The 17,151-nt window shown below is 40.0% G+C and overlaps 1 protein-coding gene and 1 pseudogene across 7 annotated transcripts in view; both read left to right on the forward strand.

The window, feature by feature from the left end:
* Slc25a14 (solute carrier family 25 member 14) overlaps nucleotides 1-8,481 on the forward strand; it is a 39,842-nt gene extending 31,361 nt beyond the window's left edge. For 5 of the 6 annotated variants that reach the window (XM_021152971.2, XM_085838195.1, XM_021152972.3 and 2 more), the window contains 2 exons: nucleotides 6,854-6,934; nucleotides 8,069-8,481. In XM_021152971.2, the coding sequence (XP_021008630.1) occupies nucleotides 6,854-6,934; nucleotides 8,069-8,110 (123 nt within the window). In that variant the 3' untranslated portion in view covers nucleotides 8,111-8,481. Of the gene's footprint in view, nucleotides 1-2,703; nucleotides 5,078-6,853; nucleotides 6,935-8,068 lie in introns of all 6 variants that reach the window. The other variant, XR_015047174.1, reaches the window with a different exon arrangement.
* LOC110286557 (large ribosomal subunit protein eL31 pseudogene) lies at nucleotides 4,284-8,481 on the forward strand (annotated as a pseudogene). Its single transcript, XR_015047175.1, has 3 exons — nucleotides 4,284-5,077; nucleotides 6,854-6,934; nucleotides 8,069-8,481. The product of XR_015047175.1 is annotated as a large ribosomal subunit protein eL31 pseudogene (transcript).
* Nucleotides 8,482-17,151: the final 8,670 nt, after the last annotated feature.

Genomic DNA, 17,151 nt, shown 5'->3' on the forward strand with positions numbered 1-17,151 from the left:
AGGGACCATATGTTTTTCCTTCTGCTGTTATCACTTTCATAGAACAGCTACTTATTATTTATGGGACACTTTTAACTGCTACAGGGAAATTATTGTTATTCCTAAGTACTGGCAGTTACAAACAGATAATCAATACAGCCTAATAAGTGATAAACTCAGAAATCTATGGTAGGAAATTATAGCCCACACTTGAGAAGTTTGAAATAAACTCTCGGGGGATGTCTGTAAATTGAAGACTAATAGTTCCCATCTATTGTATGACAGGAGCTGTTCTGATGAGACTTACATGTAGTCAGTCATTGAATTCTCCCCATTATCCCATAAGATAGATAGTGAAGCACTGAAGGATCGTCTCCCTCAGAATTTCACGATTAGCAAGTAGGAATGCTGCAATAAATCCAGACCTTTGGGTTATAGAAGCAGTCTTAATTAACTAATATACCTGGCACTTTCCTCATATTGGTGACTGTAGGTTGGTTGGGTTATAAAGCGTATTGAGTGTTGTACTGAGATGGTTGGAGATACTGAAAGCTTTAACCGGGTTCCATTTGTATTTTAAGCAGATCCCTTTGTCTGTGTGGAAATAGGATCTAAGATAGTGGTTCTTCATCTTGAGTGCACATTGGAATCGCTAATTTCACAGCTCCCATGTTTGCCTTAGATCAGTCAACTCAGAACCCAGGTTATCAATATTTTTAGAATGTCATATGTGATTGTATGTTCATTTAAGGTCGAAGACCACCAATCTAAGGGGATAAGGGTGGAACAGTACGTGTGTCTTCTAAATGTAACTTGCTTCAGAACTATGGGAATTAACTTAACATGTCAAAAATGGGACCTGAGAATTTGTATTTCCAGAAAGGTCCCAGGTAGTAGTGATGCTGATCTGATTGACTTAATTAGCCATTGATCTGGGGGTGAGGTTGTTGATTGAAAGTCTTATATTATCTGAGTGATGAAGGATGAAGGCCTGAGCCTCAGTATGACTGAGGCAGAAGGATGGGGCAGAATTGAGACTAATTTAGTTGATTAAGTCAGTACAGTTTTGTTGAGATGATATAGAGAGGTGCAAGGAAGAGAAGGTGTCAAAGATGACTTCCTGGATTTGGTGACCAGATGGTGGCATTTGGTGATGGACAAATCATGAGAACAGGGCTCAGAAGTTAAAAGAGCATTGGGTACTCTTACATAGGACCTGGGTTCAGTTTTCAGCACATGCATATCAATTTATGACCATTTTTAACTCCAGTCCAAGGAAATCCCAATACCATCTTCTGACCTTTATGGGTACCAGGCATGCATGTGATATACAAACACGCAGGCAAAACATCCATACATATAAAAAATAAAATGAAAAATTAAAGAACAGATTTTGCAAGAGACATGGTTTTTGTTGGTTAGTTTGATGTGTATGGGGAACAGCCGGTGATATTCAGGGACAGTAGTTCTAACTTGGGGAAGTTTGTGGTTGGAGGTAAGCATCTGTGGGACCATTCACATACAGTCAGGTAGATAACCAAACAGAAAAGGTAGAGTGGTTCACAGCCTTTTTATTTGCTGAGGATGCTAAGGTGCCATATAATTGTTAGCAGTAAAGTCTTGTTACAAACTCTATCCTCCAGAGAAACAGTGCCCCAGGCAGTCATTACTTCTGTAAAGAAATGTATAGTTCTTTAGGATCCTTTGCATTCCTATGCTCTTTTTTCCTCCCTTTTTCTACATTCCAGATGTAGTGAAAGTTGTGCCTTCTGTTTTCCCCACTCCTCTTCATTTTCTGACCATTGTACTAGGTTATATATGCAGGTTTTTTCTTTTTAAATTTATTTTTATCTTTCTAAAATTAATTAATTGAAAAAGTATCTTGCTACAAAGCTGAGACTGGTGTGAAACTCACTATTTACCCCACACTGGTCCCAAATATACAATTCCCCAGGCTATGCCTTTTGAGTGCGCAAGAAAGGTTTCTTATAGTCCCTGTCATAGTATTACCCGACTCCACCCATTGTTTCTTTCTCTCAATATATATTTAAATCTTTTCCGAGAATAAATTCACATATTGTCAAAAATAATTTATTCAAAATGATATGTAGTAAACAGTATTATAGTAAATATCAATGAGATATGCATAACACTTGGTCAATTTTAGAACATTTCTATCACCTGAAAAATGACTTATATACCCTGTACACCACCTCTGTTTCTCCCATCCATTTAGTCCTGAGTAAATACTAGCTTGCTTGCTTCTTTCTATCAATGTCTGTTCTAGATATTTCATAGAAATAGAACCATATTGTATGACCTTTTAAATTGGTTTCTTTCAAGTAACATGCTTTCAATGTTCATCCATACTAGCATATATCAAGCCTTTGATTCTTTTTATTGCTGAATAAAACACTAAACTGCATAGCTATATCACATTTTATTCATATTTAGTACATTTCATTGGATTTACTTTTACTGGTTGTCTCAGTAAAGTTTCATGGAAATAGAGATACAAATATTTCCATTTATTATGTTTCCAGGGCAGTTTATTTACTAAATCACTTTATTTATTACACAGCAATAGATAACTTATATAGTCCATGCTCCTATAGAATGTACGTTCTAGTGAGGCTGACAAACAAGTACACAAATTAATATAGACAGGCAGATATTGGTAGATATTAACATATTGATACATATATTTTTATATATTTAATGCAGAGCCCTGTTATCTGTGTTTACCTGCAGAAGTTATTTGTTTACACACAACCTGATTCTTCAACTATCCTGGAGATTTATAAGGATTCAGATAAGTCTTAGAACTGTTAGAGCATCATACTATTTTTGTGTGTCTTTATATCCAACAAATTTATATTTTAAAAAACTTTAATGTTCCAAGATCTGTGAGGTGGTGGGGATATGAAGGTGAACAAGGCAAACACTGTTCATCCCCTATTGGAAATTCTATTGTAGTTGAGAAAGATAGACAAATAATTTGAGAAAGAAGTAAATACTATGTGGAAAATAACAGCATATTGAAATAGCAACTTGGTGGTCTGAATTCCTGCAGCTACGCTGCTTAACAAAAGCTTCCAGATAATTTGGATGATGGGAAGGAGATGGCCAGGTGGAATAACTCCATAAAGAGCAGATTATAAAGGGGTCTAACTGATTTGAAATGGGTTTGACATATTCAAGAGTTGAAAGGATTATATGGCTGAGTGTGGCAAATGAACGAGAAAATAATAGGAAATCACTCTGCAGCGAGGAACAGAGCCTGAATCATGTAGGATCCTGTGGACCACTGTTTGTTTTTTGAGATAAGGCTTCTCGATCTGTCCTGGAACTCCCTCTGTAGACCAGACTGACTTTGAACTCGCAGAGATCTGCCTGTCTCTGCCTCCCAAGAGCTGGGATTGAAGGTGTGGGCTCACCCCCCCCCCCACCACCACACACATACACACCAACATGGCATGATTTAGAATTCCTAAAGATTGATTTTAGTTTGTAGGTGGAGATTGTTGGTCAGTTAGGAATTTGTCATGGTGACTGAGATAATGATAGGTTTGGATTATCTCTGAGGTCTCTTGTCATTTGATTCTGTAATTTTAGGTTATCTGCATCTCAACTTTATTTTGGCTTGAGTCCTTCAGAATTTACTGAGGTAGAAGCATATTACCAATGGCTGTGTATAAGTAGTAACCTTACTATGTTATTATCTATCCCCCCCCCCCCAGTGATTAATAATGACACTAATTTCTGGGATCTTTTTTTTTTTTTTTTTTTTTTTTTGGTTTTTCGAGACAGGGTTTCTCTGTGTAGCCCTGGCTGTCCTGGAACTCACTTTGTAGACCAGGCTGGCCTTGAACTCAGAAATCTGCCTGCCTCTGCCTCCCGAGTGCTGGGATTAAAGGCGTGGCTAATTTCTGGGATCTTAAATGGCAGGATGAGAAAAGAGCCACTTGTAAATCTGGCTTCTCATATTATTATTTTATTAAAATATGTCCATTTCTTAAAACAGTGGTAACATTCATTTCACTAATGAAAAGGCAGAACTACATTTTTCAGTATCTCACAGAACGCCCAACATGTTGTCATGACTTAATAGATAACTGTCTATTATATACCACACACGGCAGAATTCAGCATATGACATCAGCTTTTGACCTTCCTATGTCATCTAGTTCTTGAAACCATTTGGTGCATAGAGAGCCCTGCTGTATAAATCAGGGCAGCAAAATGCAAAGCAGTTCCTATTGTTCCTCACACACCATACTCAAAGGATTCACGTGAAATGTACCATGGACGGTTACGCGACTTTACTTCCCACAAACCCTTGCGCCCTTCCTTTCCTACTTGGGCCTGGCAGAATGGCTCCCGCGAAGAAGGGTGGCGAGAAGAAGTAGGGCCGTTCTGCCATCAACGAGGTGGTGACCCGAGAATACACCATCAACATTCACAAGTGCATCCATGGAGTGGGATTCAAGAAGCGTGCTCCTCGGGCACTCAAAGAAATTCGGAAGTTTGCCATGAAGGAAATGGGGACACCAGATGTGCGCATTGACACCAGGCTCAATAAGGCCGTCTGGGCCAAGGGAATAAGGAACGTTCCATATCGCATCCGAGTGCGCTTGTCCAGAAATCGTAATGAGGATGAGGATTCCCCAAACAAGCTCTACACACTGGTGACTTACGTGCCTGTTACCACATTCAAAAATCTACAGACGGTCAATGTGGATGAGAACTAACCTGCTCATGTCAAATAAAGTTGCACAACTGTCAAAAAAAAAAAAAAAAAGAAAAGAAAAGAAAAGAAATGTACCATGGAGTCATGGCGCAGACTAACCCCTTTTTTGGGTCTCCTATCTGCGTGGAACGGGTCTCTGGTTGCAGGTGGGCGAAGGAGTCAGCGAATGACAAACAGATGCAACATGAGAGAGCGGAGAGAGCATATTGAATCTGAGGATAATGTCACAAAGCGGAACACCAGTCTTATACAGAAAACAAAGGGGTAGGATGTCACTGCAGGCAAAGTGCATTGTAGTTACCTGACACAAAACAGAGGAATGACTTCAAAAGGACTTACAGGAACCAGGTAATATTTACAGTAAAGATAAAACAGCTCTGTCTAGGGCCAGCTAATGACAGGTAAGGATTTTACACCCTAGTCACAATTTGTGCTACTCCTTTGAGCCTTGTGAGAGCTAGCACCAGGGGGTTCTGCTCTAGCAGACCTTCTCATGAATAATGCAATACCACAACCCCCCTATTTCCTAGGCCTTGATAGATTCTTCCATGAGTGTAATTTGGCTGTTATTTTAAGTATCTGTGGGGAATCTCCATTTGTCAGAAGAATTCACCAACTTGATTCTAATATTCGATGTAGCCTGCTATACCTGGCTGTAGTGAAGATTCTAAGTATACTTTGTTAAGCTTGCCCTGAGATTTCTAACTCTTACCCAGTAAAATACTGTAAGAAATCATGCAATACCCTCCACGATATTGCAGGGACAAATCTGGGCCATTCTAGCTATGGGAGTGCCAAGGTTCCAGGAGGCTGAGTTTCCTTGAAACTCTTTGCCTCAGGACTGCTTCCAGGTTTTTAGGCCTGTCAAGCGAGTCACTACTGGAGTGGATGTAGCAGAGTCACACTAATTTAAAGTAAAAAATCAGAGCCAGAGGAGGAAATAGCTTTCTCCAGTCCTTATTCACGTCCCTGGTTTTCTTTATCACTTTTATAACTTCTGGATATAATATGTGTCAACATATTAGTATCTATGGAAATCTGTCTATAATAATGCATGCATTTGCTTGTCAACTTCACTAGAATATCCATTCCATGGTGACATGGACTGTATAACTTAGGTATAGCTGTGTGGTCTTAAAAGAACAGTTAATCTTTTCCAGGTTTTGTGGATCAGGATTGAGAAGCAGCTTCATTGAGTGATTCTAGATTAAGGTCCTCTAAGAGGTTGTAATCCATATTAGCTAGGGCTTCAGTCATCCTTTAGTGGGGCTAGCATATTTGCTTCAAAGATGACTAATATGGGTGTTAGTTAAATGCCTCAGTTGTCTATGATGTAGTCCTCTCATCATGGTATGACAGCTGGTTTCTTTCAAAGTAAATAATTCAATAACGGGGATAGGTTACGGTCTGTTTTGTTGACACAGAACAGTCCTGATATGCTATAGTGTGAAGACTTATACACGGGCCTGGATGACTAGCGATAGGGTCCTTTATGTGTGCCATCACCTTATGTAGCTATGTCTCTTACAGCAGACACTCCCCTGTTCTTCAGTTTCATTATACATATGCATATCATGTACTATGATGTACTTGAATGAATTATCCACCATTATCATCTCTTTTTCCTGTTCTTCTCCCTCAAAACTCCTTGTACTACCCAGCACCGCCTATTTGTCTTTTTTGTTTGTTTGGGACACATTACATTTAAATGCTGTTTTGTTTTTGTATTTTGTTTGTTTGTTTGTTTTTTGAGAGAGAGAGAGAAAGGGAGAGAGAGAGAGAGAGATCATATAGCCTAGCTTGGCCTTAGCGTAGCTAACGATAGCTTTGAACTCCTGATTTTATTTCCTCTGTTTCCAGAGTGCCATGCCTAGCTCTTATTTTTTTTTCCCTAGCTCTTATTTACAATTATATTCCCAGCAGTAAGAAGTATGTGTTGTAAATGGTGGGTATTCAGTAAATAGTTGTTGAATAATAAATGGTTTGAATGGATTTAGACTACAAAGTACATCTTCAGAAAAGAGACTATTCGTAGTAGCGATAGTTGCCGGGATGGCCATGGAAAATGGTTGTCAAGTGTAAGCAAAGTGTAATGCACTGTTTTTGCTTATGTCTTTACCTCAGATGTGGAAGCATGAGGGATTTTTTGCACTCTATAAAGGATTTTGGCCCAACTGGCTTCGACTTGGACCCTGGAACATCATTGTATCCTTTTAGAAACTGAGAATGGAAGACAGTGCCTCGAATTGTCAGGTGATGCTAGGTTATGGGAAGAAAGATTTAATTATTAAATCCTTTATAGGCAAGTAAGAAACTCCAGCATCCCATTGGAGACCACTGTGAATGGAATCAAGTAGCGATATAACTTTCGCTTGGAGGCAAATATACATTGAGAGGGACAGAAAAGATGAGCCAAACATTCCTCTTTAAATAAAAACATCCGATGAGATGGCTCAGTGGGTAAAAGTCCTCGCCTCTATATCTGATGACCTGAGTTTAATCCTGGGGACTTGTGGTGTATGATGACTACTGGCTTCTGTAACGTTGTCCTCTGAACTCCATATACATGATGTAGCAGGTACATGCCCTCCCCACTCCCCAGCAAACAAACAAACAAACAAACAAGCGGACAAGCAAATGAATCTAATAAAACAAAATGTCAACCACAGCCAGTCTTAAAAGTGCTCTGAAATTTTTTAGCAATATCGATGGAAGATCTCACAGGAATGTCCATGCTATTGTGCCTGAGATTTCTTAACCTATAACTATGAGACCCAAATAGCTGGAAAATACTAAGAGGACACAAATCATTGATAGTATGAAAGAATCCACAGCCAAGTAGAGATCTTTTGCTGTGGGTGAATCTCTCTCTTTCAGATGTGTTGAGTGCCTCCCATGTATAGAGCCATATGCTGGATACTGTGTGTGGTGCTGTGTGTGTACCTGTGAGCTTAGCAGGGTTGAAAAATAATTCACTGCCTTTCTGGAACCTGTAGGCTGAACAGGCCTTTATTTGGAATTGTGTATAAGAGCTTTTCTAGCACCAAGGTGTGTGTGTATGTGTGTGTGTGTGTGTGTGTGTGTGTATGTGTATGCACGTGTGCGTGTGTTGTGCTGTTTGCTTTTGAATACTCTAAGTATATTGAAATGTGTTTTCATTGCTAAGTGCTCCCGATCATAATGGGTACAGCGTAGGTACTCAACATATTTTATCTCAAGAAAGGCTTTTAAAGCCAATTCCCTTTAGACTAAGTGAATGAGGAGAACGAAATGCACAATTTAAAAACTGGGCTTAGCTTTCACTCTCCACCCAATGATCTTCCCTGACTCATTCTTCAGTTTTTTATTACCTATGAGCAGCTCAAGAGGCTTCAGATCTAAGACCTGGAAACCCATCAGCCCAGCCCTGCCACCCTTTCTACCGGTCCTCTTTGTGTTCCTGATGTATTTTGACAAAGATGTATGTGTTTACAGAAGCAGCGGGCTGAAGAGTAGTAGGGTGACTGAAGGTTGTTTTTGCATTTGTGTTGCCTCTTCCCTGAGAGGAAGTATCGACTTTGAGAGTGTGACCCCAGATTGGTGTCTTCTGTGAAGATGGATACTGGTGGGTGACATTCAAACGGGCCTTCTTTTCAACTGTGAGTTAAATGTAGTTGGTTTTCCCCAGACAGGCTACAGCAGCAGGCTACCAGCACAGTTACTGCTATGTATGTTTTTGACCTTGGTTCTCATTAAAGTATTTATTGGTTGAATCATTTTGACTTTGTCTTCATTTACTCTCCTTTCATAACTCTCTCTCTCTCTCTCTTTTCTGGTGTGTGTATGCGCCCCAGAAGCAGCCAGTTTTTTTTCAAGATTTATTTATTTATTTATTGATTGATTATATATAAGTACAGTGTAGTGTCTTCAGACACACCAGAAGAGGGCATCAGATCCCATTACAGATGGTTGTGAGCCACCGTGTGGTTGCTGGAATTTGAACTCAGGACCTCTGGAAGAGCAGTCAAGTGCTCTTACCTGCTGAGCCATCTCTCCAGCCCCCATCCTTTCATAACTCTTAAGTTGCATTCTCTAGAATGTGACTCTGAAATGGAGACTGGATCCCTAAAGCACATTTATGAAGGTAGAACAGGTGTATTGTGGTTTTTGCAAGGGCATTTGCCATCATAATGCCATGCCCTTTTAAATATTGGGCCCATGGTTCTTTCCAGAATATGAAACAAATAATCAAGTGGATCTGCAGAACAATGCTACCCAGGGCTTACAATTAGAGCCCTGTGCTCAGAGTGAAGGTCTTCCTAATTATCCACTCATGCGTTGTTCAAATGTTTATTGTGTGGCTATTATTTCCTGGATGTTGGGGATATGAAGAATGAGTCTGTTCTTTAAGCTCGTTATAGTAGAAACTGGTTTGAGAGTAAACCATGACAGGAGGTTCTAAGGACCAGGAGAGGAAGGAGCTGCAGGAGGATGGAGGAGAAAAAGCCTTAGAGGATTTGCCAAAGCTTCATAGTGGAGTTGACATTTAAGCTGAGTGAAAGGAAGAGTGGATGTTACTATGTGGATAAGGCTGGATACATCTTGACAAGTGTTTTACCAACATATTTCTGCCATTAGAGAATCATAAAGAATGGTTTTATTGCCCTAAAAATCCTCCTAGCCCTTGGCAACCAGTAAGACTTTTACTGTTTCAACGGTAGTGTCTTTCCAGAGTATCACATAGTTGGAATCATACAGTAGTCTTTCACATGGGCTTCTTTTACTTAACAACGTTCATTTAACTGTCCTCTGTGGGTTTTTTTTTAAGATTTATTTTTATTTTGTGTACATGGGTGTTTTGCCTGCATTGTATGTCTATGGAGCACCTGTGTGCCTGGTGTTTCTGGAAGCCAAGAAGGGGTGTTGGATACCCTGGAACTGGAGTTGTTGCGGCCTGCCCGCAGTCCACAACACGAACGGTTCAACTGAGAATGGCAGTTCGAACTGAAAAGAGAGGAATCTAGACGGGGCGGAAGAAACAATGGAGCCAAGACAACAACGTTCTGATCAAGGCTCAATTTTACTATTTTCAGACACTCAGTTATAAAGGAAGGGGGAGGGAACCCAATATCCCGCCAAGTAACTCAGGGTCCAGTAGCAGGACGAACACGTGTGTGCCTCCAGGCGGCAAAGGCAGGTTCCAGCAGTAGGCGTGGCAGGACGAATGAGCTGGTAGCTCCACCCTTGAGCAAGCAGGTTCCAGGCTGGGGGAAGGGAGGCCACAGGAGTGACAGAAGATTGTGAACTGCCATGTAGGTGCTGGGAACTGAATGTACATCCTCTGCAAGAGTAACAAGTGCTAGCCATCTCTTTGTTCCTGTTCTATGTCTTAATGGCTGTATATCTCATTTTGGTTTAGTGCTATATTAGACAACATTTTGCCACTGTGACAGAATAGCAGGGAAACATAAAGGAGGAGAGGTTTATTTTGGCCTATGTTTTGAGATGTTTCAGTTCCATTAGGTGAAATGACCATGCTTTGGGGTCTTTGATGAAGCCCACTGTGGCATAAAACTATAGAAGAAAGCCCACCTACTCTGTAGTAGCCAGGAAGCAAGGAGAAAGATGAAGGAACCTTTGTACCAATATTGCCATCAAGGATGTACTTCAGTGACCTATTTCTGGCAACTAGGTCCTACCTCATTTCCTCCTATATCCCAGTAGTATCATTAGCCAAGAACCAATCCCTCAGCACAGAACCCTTAAGGGGGCAACCCTTAAGATCCAAGCCTAAATGGTGTTGAGTAATACTTCATTTCCTCTGGCGTTGGCTGTTTATCCATTTACCCACTAAAGGATATTTGGTAGCTTTCAAGTTTGGGCAATAATAAAGGAGTGGTAAACATTTGTGTATAAGATTTTGTATAGGTGTAAATTCAGTTTGTTTATGTAAACATCAAGAAACATGATTGCAGAATGGTGTGCTAATTGTACAAGAAGTTGCCAAAGTGTCTTTTTTTAGTGGCTGTACAGTTTTGCATTCCCAGCAGCAAGGAACAGGAGTTACTGCTGCCCAACATCCTTCCCAGATGTCTTGGTGGAATTGTTTTGACACCTAGTAGGTGTGTAATAGTTTTTCCTTGCTTATGTTTATTTTGCTGTTATTTTAATAGTACACATTTGGTAATTTTCAAGCTTGTTTTTTGAGAACTTGGAACATGAACACTATGTATATCCCTCCCACTCCTCCTCCTGGTCACTCTGGCTCCTCCAGTGCCCCACCTCTGTGGTCTCTTAATCATTAGATTCCGTAATAGAAAACTATAAGTCATTTCCTTTCCCCTAGTGCCATTAACCTACCTTGTTACAGTTTCTTACAATGTATCACAGTGTATAACTTTACATTGTATTTGCATGACCATTCGACTAGTATCTACATTTATGTTCAGCCTGGAATCTCTGCAGAGGAATTCTATTGATTTTGTTCACTACTGGATCCTTAATGCCTAGCAAAGTTATACACAGTAGATATTTGTTAAATGATGATGTGAATTAATCTGTAGCCAAAGGATGCGATAGAATACCCAAAAATATGGTAAAGGTTCAGAACATAGTATGGTATATGTTAATTTAAATATTGAGCTACCAGATGATTTATGATAAGAATCACTTCACATTTTAGCTAATACTAGAGGCAGTACTGTGATGATTTTAAGTACTGCCTGGATGCTGATGGCTTCCGATGTACATCTCCAGCCCGTGTCTTTCCCCTGACCTGAGGACTTGTTTTATGTACATTTGCCATCACCACATCTCTGATTAGAGAGGGAGGGATGGGGAGAGAGTTCAGTGATTTATTATATGCCAGATACTGTTGTAACTATAGTGTATTTATAAAACTAAGTCCTTAAAAGCCCCCATGAGGCAGGCACTAACTAGTCTCATTTTTCAGAATAGAAAGTGACGTATATGAAATTGAAGTACTTGGCTCATTGAAAGTAGCAGTGCCAGAATGTTAAGCAAGGTCTGGCTCGTGAGCCCATGCTTATTATCACTATGTGAGCTGTATACTATGTACCTTGTTAGGAGTCACTTAAAGTTTATAGTAGGTGAGTACTAAAAGGTCTGATTCCATTAATTCCTCAATACTTATGGCACCATTTGAGAGAAGGAGGTCAGTAGATTTTTGTGATTAGTGATTCTTTGACACTTACATGTGATTCTGGATTTCGATTGCTTTCTCAGAGACTGTGACTATGCTTATATAATTTCCCTGTTATTTTTCCACTTTCTACAACTTCCCTTTGTTGGTCTCTCTTCCATTACCTCCATTGTTACCCTGTCCCTTCTTCCTCCAGTCTAAGCCAGCACAGCTCACAGTGGGCCACACTGCAGGGTTCAGATGTTTAGAATGGGGAGTTAGTATAGACGAAACTTTGAAGTTTTTAATTTGGACATGGGGCTAGACTTCTAGTCCTCTCTTCCAATGTAAAGTTGTATTTTGTCATAAAATTTTAGGACAAATGATTAAGCTGTTAAGTACCTGATTATAAATAATTCTTTGTTCACTAAGACTTTAATTGCTTCACTCTCCTCTAGTAATGCATTACATATAAGCTAGAGTAAAAAGTTGCCTTCTTAAGGCCAGGTGTGGTGGTGTGCATCTTTAATTCAAGGAGGCAGAGGCAGACTATATCTGTGAGTTCAAGGCCAGCTTGATCTACATGGTGACTTCCAGGACAGCCAGGACTACACAGTGAGCCTCTGTTACAAACAATCAAAACTTGCCTTCCGGGAGCTTAGAATTTAAGAGCGCTTGCTGCTCTTGCAGAAGATCCAGATTCAGTTCCTAGTACCTACACAGCAGCTCACAACTGTGTAACTCCAGCTCTGAGAGATCCAGATGGTCTCTGCAGGTACAAGGCACACATGCAATGCATATACATACACACAGACAAAATAGCTATACACATAAAAACAAATCTTTTAAAAGGTTCACTTTCCTTAAAAAAAAAAAAAGGACACCATTCATGACATCCCTGTTAGGACTGTAATAATCATTTCTAGTTTTAGTCTAAAGGGTACTTCTCTCTATTCACTGTCTCAGCATCAGACTCCAGTTGGTTGAGCTGTTCCTTACTCATTCTAAGCACTTTATAATGCATCTATGTTCCTACCACTTAGTAAGAAAAAAGTTTAATGTCACTGTATTTAAGATTATGAGGGGACTTGGTGCTTGAAACTGTGAGGTATAAAGAGCCACTTATTCTGAATCAGTTTTTCACACTTGAAATAATCTCATAGCCATTCAGATATAATTTATTGGTTTTTGCATCTTGTCCTTTCCTGAAGTAGTCCCAAGCTGATAGGATTTTCAATTGCCTTTCTGTGTGAAGTGTTTTCACATCTGTTGACTGTCTCAGTGAACAAATTTATAAAAATGCATTTAACAGTTTTGTAAGGCAGTGCAGCCTTTTACAGGACCTGAGATAGCACTGTCTCCGTGTATTTATCAGCTGTGTAGTGCCTTAATATCAACACAGTTGAGACAGAACTGGGACCAGTGCACAGTTATTATGGTGAATGGGAAGTGGGATTAAATTATGGGATCGTCAGGCAGCGTATATCAAAAAGGAACAAACGTATGTGGAGTTTCCTCAGGCTTTTACACCCTGTGTGATCTTACTTCCTCTGGTACTCCGGAGCAAATGAATCCTGCCTGCCTGCCCCACTATAAAGGAGCAGAGTTTAAAGAAATGGGGGTGCTTTGTAACGACAGACTTAGACCCTTAGCAGCTGTATTGGTGGTTTCTAGGCTTCCTCGTGAGAGGGCTGCTTGAGCCCAGCAACTGATTGTGATCCTGACAGCTTGTAAATCTAGGGAGCATATGGCTGGAGAGCACGTTAAACTCTTATGCACCTTATCCTGCCATGCCTGAGCCAGCGGCCAGAGCACACCTCTCCCTTTCAGTGAGACGCTCAGAGGACTACAGTGTCTCATCTTCATCTGCATCAAGAATCACCGCCTAGCACTGTGTGTAGATGCTTGACTCTCACTCTTGCTTAGTAGTTTGTGATACTGTACAAAGATGGCTTCAGACAAATTTGAGTGACAACATTGAAATTGATACCTGGATATCACACTGTGTTGTATTCATGGGATTACATGGTAAAGGGCTTTTTAAAAATGATTGTGCTCTGTAGTTCAGCTTTCTGAATTTCACGAGAAGGATTAGGCATCTTGATAAGCAGGACTGATCAAAGATTTCCTTTTGTTAAACCAAACCAGATCTTACATAAACTAGGTTTTCTTGGAATGTCTTATGTTTCAGCAACTTGTGGGCTTTTATTTCCTTGAGATAGTCGTGTCAGTGCTGTCTGTTCTTGTGTGGTTTATAGATGATGTCCTTAGTAGTCAGCCCATGGAAACATCACCTGAATCTATTTTGCTCTTGTTGTTGTTGTTTTTGAGACAGGTTATCTATATATTATTAGCTGTCCTGGAGCTCACCATGTAGACCAGGCTGGCCTCAACTCTGCCTCTGCCTCCCTGGTGCTGGGATTAAAGGTGTATGCCACCACACAGAGCCTAAATCTAAATTCTTATCAAGACATAATACTTGTTGATTTATTAATGCTGCTTTGAAGACTGTATAAAATAAAATAAAATTCAGTAATTGAACAGAGGCACATTAGAGATTTATGCACAGGTTATTTATACTGAAGAAGACACAATGACATAGGAAAATATGCATAATATAATATAAAGTATAAAAAACAATGGAGAATAAAAGTGGTCATCTCTGGAGGGTATAATTATAAGTACCTGAACTATGTTCAAAGATTTCTAAAATGAGTAAAAGTTTTAATAAGAAAGGGTTAGTAAATATCTTCCATAAATCAGTGGGCACCTCTAAAAGAAGTCCCAGCAAAGATGCAATTTTATAGCACCTCACTCTTAAATGTTTTGGGGATAGACGGGTGGAGAGATATACAATTAATGAGCGTTAACATTTGTAGGTACCACCACTGAGTTGTAAGATTGAAGAAATAGCAAATGAGAATTCATGGAAGAGGAGGTGATTCCAGACTGCTCCATTGCCTTTGAAGAAATAGTGAGGAAGGTACTGAAGTTATCATTCAGTGTTGAGTGACAGATGTTATCTCCAGGAGTTGTAGTCTGTCCTGGAATACATTGCTGTTGTTATTGCCCAGGTATTGACATCTTATTCCTTCTGCATGTTTTCAGAGTATCTCTCATGCTTGCTCATTTCAGTAGTCTTCACATTGGCCAGTTACCAAACTTGCTGCAAATGAAATCAAGCTCATGACATCAATTCTCCTTTGAGTCAGTTAATACTTCATCTAGGGAGAAGATATTCCAAGGGCAGTTCTGGCTGGCCAACTTCTAGAGATGAACTGAATGGTCATGTAAGAGTGTCGGCAGGTCAGGACAACCTGCCTTTACCAGTTGTAAAACACTCAAAACACCTCATACAGAAGGATATGTGATTTCATGTTCTTGAGAGAAGTCCTGCAGCTGAAACAAAAATGTGATATGCATTGGTTTAGTTTCTCAAGGGTTCAATATGAAATTTGATCGTGAGACAATTTTTACAACACATTTACAGTAAGCTGCTCTTGGAAACTGTGAATGTAACTGATAACTCCACATTAATTGAGTCAGTGTCTTAATATCTTTTGGATGTTTTGATCAGTTGCTGAATAGAAACTGGCTTCTTTGTAAGTCTGTGGGATAACATTGGGTATATAAATAAAGTCTGTTTCCTCTTCTTTGTGAACGAGCCTTCATCAAAGGGAGCCACTAATTTTTGCATAGCATTTGGAATCTCTGGAAAGCTTATTTATCATAATGTTTTTAATTGCAGTTAATTCTCAAACCCAAGTGTGTAATACTAGAGCCTTAACTTGCTCTTCCTTGATGTTGCTAAGATATTAGATTTACTGCTTTTTTTGCACCTTGCATCTTTTATTTTGGGGGGATTTTATTTATTTTTATTTCATTTTATTTATTTGAGTGCTTGCCAGAATGCATGCCTGTGCACCACATGTGTGCAGTGTCTGCGGAGGCCAGAAGAGGGTGCTAGATCCTGGGGAACTAGAGTTACATTTGTGAGTTACCACGTGGAAGCTGGGTTCTACGGAAGAGCAGCCACTTCTCTTAACCACTGACCCACCTCTCCAGCCCCTCTTCCTGAGTCGTTTTGTTTTGTTTTGTTTTGTTTTGCTTTGTTTTGCTTTGTTTTGTTTTGTTTTGTTTTTCGAGATAGGGTTTCCCTGTATAGCCCTGGCTGTGCTGGAACTCACTTTGTAGACCAGGCTGGCCTCGAACTCAGAAATCCGCCTGCCCCTGCCTCCCAAGTGCTGGGATTAAAGGTGTGCGCCACCACGCCCGGCTTCCTGAGTCTTTTTTATTTTTATTTATTTTTTGGTTGTTTTGAGACAGAGTCTCTCTCTCTCTCTCTCTAGCCCTGGTTGTCCTAAAATTCACTGTGTAGACCAGGCCTACCCTGAACTCCTACATATATTTCAGAAACAGTATTTCATATGTATTTGTGTAAGCCTGCATGTATGCTGAGAACTGTGTACATGTGCTCATAGAGGCCAGAAGAGGGTGTTGGATCCCCCACAACTGGAGTTACGGGCCATTGTTAGCCAACATGTGAGTGCTGGGAAATGGAACCAGGTCCTCTGCAAGAACACCAAGTGAGCTTAACCATTGAGCCATTCCTCTAGACCTGTACATCATAAAAACAAAACAAAACAAAACAAAACAAAACAAAACAAAACAAAAAGCGTATTCATCAGGTGAAGGTTTCACAGTTTTGAGCCAAATTGCCCTTGCCTTGTAGATCTTAATATCTGAATATGATAGAGTCCCTTAAACATTTCACCTACATGTTTCATTCTTTAGGATTCTCTTTAATGAAGAAGAAAACCAACCCTGTCTTGTAGTTTACTAGATGTCTTCACAAACAATATTTTGTGCAATTGAGTTGATTCTTACCATAGTTACATAGGGTTGATCTGATTACCCCAGTTAAACAGAATAGGAGTTTTTTTTGTTTGTTTGTTTGTTTTAAGATTTATTTATTTATTATATGTAAGTACACTGTAGCTGTCTTCAGACACTCCAAAAGAGGGCACCAGATCTCGTTACGGATGGTTGTGAGCCACCATGTGGTTGCTGGGATTTGAACTCTGGACCTTCGGAAGAGCAGTCGGGTGCTCTTACCCGCTGAGCCATCTCACCAGCCCTAGGAGTTTTGTTTTAAGAGTTGTAACAAGTGGGGCTGGGGAGTTGGCTCAGTGGTTAAGAGCACTTGTTCTTGCTAAATGATTCAGGTTTGATTTCTAGCACCCTTATGGAGGGTCATCACTTCCTTGGGCACCAGACACACATGTGGTACACAAACAGGTAA

The sequence above is a fragment of the Mus caroli genome, unplaced genomic scaffold (genome assembly GCF_978045245.1).
Source record: "Mus caroli unplaced genomic scaffold, Mus_caroli_1 scaffold_5, whole genome shotgun sequence".
Lineage (NCBI taxonomy): Eukaryota > Metazoa > Chordata > Mammalia > Rodentia > Muridae > Mus > Mus caroli.